Source organism: Montipora capricornis, chromosome 4 (genome assembly GCF_036669925.1).
Source record: "Montipora capricornis isolate CH-2021 chromosome 4, ASM3666992v2, whole genome shotgun sequence".
Taxonomy (NCBI): Eukaryota; Metazoa; Cnidaria; class Anthozoa; order Scleractinia; family Acroporidae; genus Montipora; species Montipora capricornis.
The window spans coordinates 54413500-54418499 of NC_090886.1; the positions used below are offsets into that span (position 1 = coordinate 54413500).

A 5000-nucleotide genomic window follows, 5' to 3' on the forward strand; every position below is an offset into this window, starting at 1 on the left:
CTTCGATTCGCAGCGTTTTCGACATTGCTGTCGATCGATTGCTCGTTACTTTCCACTGTGTCTCTCGCTTGGGTGGTGAAACGAAACTGGTCCTGAATATTGTCGGCGGTCATCAGAATCATTAGAATCGTCCTGTGGCAACGCCAGACGAAGTTGTCGACCTTTGGTAGCTGAATACCGTGAACACCCGGCCGCCGCCATGTTTGTTTTTTTGTCCCTAGTACCAGGAACTTCCGAACGAAGGCAGTTTACATGGTGCTAGGATCTTCCTAGCGCTAGGATCATCCCTCCTCTCAGATAGGATGATCCTAGCGGTAGGATGATCCTAGCACTGGGGCCAAATACAACCCTTCACATGTAAACTGAAAGCTGAAAACATACCGCGCTCGGATGATCCTAGTGCTAGGATGATCCCAGCGCTAGGATCATCCTCTTTCCATGTAAACGGGCCCTTATTCGCTAACGAAGCCCGATTTTGTCCCATTTTGGGTGTTTTTCCGGGCATGATCTATCCAAAACGAAGTCGGTGACCCTCCATTTTTTTTACATTTCTGACATAACAAACTCATCATCTTACAGTGGTAAAAGTTTCAGAAAAAAATCAATGTTGAAAAAATTTCGCGCGAACGTCCTTAAGCTTCGCGTCATGCTATGAAAGTTATTTTGGTTTCGTGCCCTTGGTCGCGCAGCCAATGATAACCAATCAGGTGTCTAGCTTAAAATAGCAGTGCATCAGGCATGATCACGGACTAAATTTAGATTGAAAAATTTGGAAGAGGCCCATGTATGGTGGGCGTGTTCTTTCCCCTCATCCAGGCTTATGGTGTATGAGGCCGCGTAAGCAAAAACTGTCCCCTCTGACTTATAGCTGTGACAGCTATAAGTCAAAGGGGCCTTTGCCGAGTGCTGGAGCATGTACTAGATGTTAAGTGTTCCTTTTAGTGGGTTATTTCCCTTACCAGACCAAGCGACATCAAATTTTGGGTCATAAGTTATTCACGTGCAATTCCAATGAGCGAGCTGTTAACATTCAGATTTTATTCATAAGCATTTTGAATCCAGAATCTTCTATTTCTTTGTACCTCGTATACGAAGGGACCCCTCCATGGATCGTCAACTGTACTAGTTTCCTTATCATAAACAAACCTATCAAAACAGTAACTTGGGGGAGGGGTGACAGTCCTTGGTGTTGGAAACAGCATTGTGGGTTTGATGAGGCGTATTTCTCGGCGTTTGGTCTGCATTTGGGCATCCGCTGCCATCACAAGAATATCTGCATTTCCACCAAACGAGCAGATGCGTGCGAGATTTTTGCAGTTTCGCAGTAAGTTGACGAAGCCGTTTGTGATGGTTTCACACTCATGATCTCGATAGCCAGACAGTTGCAATGCTTCCAGTTTGTGGTTGTAGGATGCGAGATAGTTAAGGATCATTTCCAAACCAAAGCCATCTGGGCGGATCGGAGATGGACCAGGTCGCCAATTGTAAGGAAAGTCATCCATTCCAGAGATCCCAAATCTCTTCAATTGTGATAAAGATCGTAGACACTGCTCTAAACATGTAGCAGTTTGTAGAGCTATACCTACGAGAAAACACGAAATATTTGGACAATTCTGCGCGACTTTACAGATCAACTTTTCGTTCTCCAGAGTAGTTTCAAATCCGTCGTCGAGGCTCAGAACCTCGAGGGATTGAAAACGCGTCATCGCTGTTAAAAACCTTCGCGAGATCGCAGAACTCTCGGTACAGTTACTTAAGTTGATATATTTGCAGTCAACAAGGTTTGCAAATACGTTTTCAAGACCAGTCGCCGAAAGGAAGTAACAACATGAAAAGTCAATTTCTGTCAAGGATGAATTTGCCCAATCACACTGGATCAAGGAATCATCGGAGACTCTTGTAAACGCTAAAGAAAGCGTTTTTAACATCTTACATCCACGCAAGAGAATTGGTAAATTGTACCCTCTGACCTTAAAGCATTTGTCAAGAAGAAGCGATTCTAAATTAGGACAATTCTCGCCCATTATTTCTAGGTCCTTATCGGTAACTTCAACGCAACGTGTCAAATCAAGCAAGCGCATTTTGTTCATCTTTTTTAGAATCTTGCTGTCCCAAAAAGAGCCAATTGTTTCGTCCAGGGCCAGGATTTCAAGATTCGGAGTGCAACGTAGTAGGCGAACAACAAAAGCTGCATTTCCACGTAGCAAGCGCGCATCCAACGTTGTGAGATTTTTGAAAACGTGCAAGCGAAAGCGCCTCCTTCGTCGAGCAAAGTAACACTTTTGAAGAGAAAGCTCTTTGAGGTGAATACATGTGCCAGATAATGTGACCATAATCTCCGGTGTCAGGCTGCATTTATTTAAGTTCATTCGACTCAGGTGAGAGCGACACTTTGAGGTGATTATCTCTTTGATTCGTTTATCATCCCTGCCAATCAGCTGGATATGTCGCCATAGCGTACCATCATTGCTGATCCTTTTCCAACGTTGGTTCACCTGACCAACTTTGGCGAGTTCGTGACAAGGCAAGAGGCTGAAAATATTTAGTAGAACGCTGTCTGGGATGTGGTCAAAGTTGCTCTCACCAAACATTTTGTATAGCTGACTAAAATGTTTCATTTAAGCAACGTCACAACCGCGTCTTTATTAGCGCGTGCTCATGTTCTTTGCACTTATGCATGTAACATCTCACGCGCATTTTTCTTTAAGTATGGAAAACTTTCTGGCCCGGGACATTTTTTGTCCTGAGTATCACTTCGATCAATAAAGCCAGAAACTGATTATTTTTTTCCATCCTTGCCGTTGAACTTTAAGTACTTTTTTAACAAACAGAATTTGAGAACTGTTTGGTTTTGGAAACCCTCTTTGAGCCCAGCAATTCTTTGGCGATTTTGGAAGACAAACGAACTGACCGGTGGTGACAAAACGATAGATGCCAACAACTTCGTCCAAGCGTCTTCTCTCTCGCTGTCACATGATCAAAAGCCCACAGAGGGTGCCTTCGAGCAGGTTCTTCTGTTGTTCTTCTATGTTCTCTGTTTGCTCTTGTTGATATTGTAATACATTTTTCACATTTTTTTCATTTTGGGCTGGGTATTCTAGTTTTGAGGGGCGGGTTTTTGGGTGTAAATACCTTGTAGTTGACTTAGTATCCTATTGTATTTAACACCCACCTCAGGGTGAACCTTTAACTAAAATAAAAAATAAATGAAACAAAGTCGCTCATGGTGCCCGATCAGATGATATGAAATTTGGCGAGCCAATCCGAGATTTTATTGCCAAAATAAGAGCCTAGCAGAAAAGCATGCTATTAATGAAGGAGTTGAAGGGCAATGACGGAAAAGATTGCTCTCCTTGAAAGACAACCTCGTTTCCGGGGCTTATCCCTTCGGCGGAAAAGCCCTGGGAACGAGATGCGTCATTGATGTAGCTTACGAATTGTCAAGTTTTTAAAATGAGTTGCTTCACCACGTTTTTCTGTATTTTTGAGATACTATGCTGAAATAAACTTTACTTGAGCTCATTTTCATTCAAGGCTACCAGTTTGTTCTTATTAGACATTACCTGTATGTTAGCTTACGGTAACCCTTAACACTGTTACTGTGAACTGTGTTTTAAAAAACACCTTTTGATACTTGTGTTAACATGTGAGGGCTTAAATGTTGTGAAACTTCTCCGACGCGTGCGCAAAATTCTTGATTTGACTAATTAATTAATTTTGTAGACGCGTGCGTTCATTGGTTAATTTTTTTTAGATTTGAAAATTAGGACACGTGACATCAAGATTGCGCGATTTGAGAGATTTGGTTTGCCAGACGTGATGATGATGTCGATGAACTTTATTCAAATGCAAAGTCACTTTCGATATATTAAAATTCAGCTTGAAAGAGAGGTTAAGAGGACAAAGGTAAAGGAGGGTGGATGATATGTCGATATTTTTCACATTCATTCCAACGTGTCTCTATTATTTTTTTCTCTCCGCCTCGCTATCAAGCTGAATATTTGATATTTCGAAAATGGCCTATTGGGGACAATACATAGAAATCAAAGGAGTTTCCGTTAGAGCTGTTTTCAATTGAGTATCGAAAGTAATTAGCGAATTACTTTGGTTTTGCATTTCTTTACTCAGTGATTGGTTCAAAGTTCCCGCGCCACTTTTTCAACCAATCACAAATGAAACCAAAACCAATCGTGGCTCGCACGTGCACATTTTCCCGCGCTTTGTGTCGGCTACGTGTAATTACTTCGAGTTTTGATTGGTTTACTGGATTGTTTACGTCCTTTTTGATTGGTCAAAGTAATTACTTTGGTTTTGGTTTTACGACACTCAATTGAAAAGCGCTCTAACGCAAATCAGATCAAACATTGGTTTTTGAGGAGAGGGGAAAACCGGAGTAACCGTAGAAAAACCACTCGGGGCAGAGAAGAGAACTAACAAACTCAACCCACAAATGACGCCAAGCCCAGGTATCGAATCCCTGGCCGCATTTGCGAGAGGAGAGTGCTCTCTTCACTGCGCCACCCATGTTCCCCGTTTGGTGGTTCAACATATTTTAGAGGACTTGGGAAATGTTCATTCAGTGTTCAGAATATCGAATAAAAAAATAACCCTAATATATATTTATCTGCTTCTGTGCCTTGGTACAGTCGTCAATGGTGGATGGACGTTCTTACTGATCAGCGACTGTCTTACCAACAACTCCCTTTGCTTTGAACCTTCATGTAGTCATGATTTCACCTCAATATGTTAACAACTCATACATGTAAGCCAAGGACAATGATATTGCTACATTGAAGGAAGTTTGTCTACGTGAATTGGCACAAAATTTGGACGACTTTTAATTTAAAGTTCTTTTAAGAAAAGTGTTTCATCTTCTATCAAAACAACTTGAAGTTAATTTTCTTAGCTCTTTTCCGTCTTTGCCAGTTTAAATGACAATAACTTCTCTACAACTCTTTTACCAAAAAGTTATCGTATAAATATAAGATAAATAAAAACAT

The 5000-nt window shown here is 41.4% G+C and overlaps 2 protein-coding genes across 2 annotated transcripts in view; both read right to left on the reverse strand.

The window, feature by feature from the left end:
- Positions 1-1037: 1037 nt before the first annotated feature.
- On the reverse strand, positions 1038-2591 carry LOC138046835 (F-box/LRR-repeat protein fbxl-1-like). The gene has a single exon (XM_068893414.1). The coding sequence runs from the start codon at positions 2589-2591 to the stop codon at positions 1038-1040; it is 1554 nt and encodes a 517-aa protein (XP_068749515.1).
- Positions 2592-4814: 2223 nt separating this feature from the next.
- LOC138047510 (solute carrier family 15 member 4-like) overlaps positions 4815-5000 on the reverse strand; it is a 14481-nt gene continuing 14295 nt past the window's right edge. Inside the window, exon 5 of the mRNA XM_068894391.1 lies at positions 4815-5000. This exon is cut by the window's right edge and continues 517 nt beyond it. The gene's annotated coding sequence lies outside the window, so the exon portion shown is untranslated.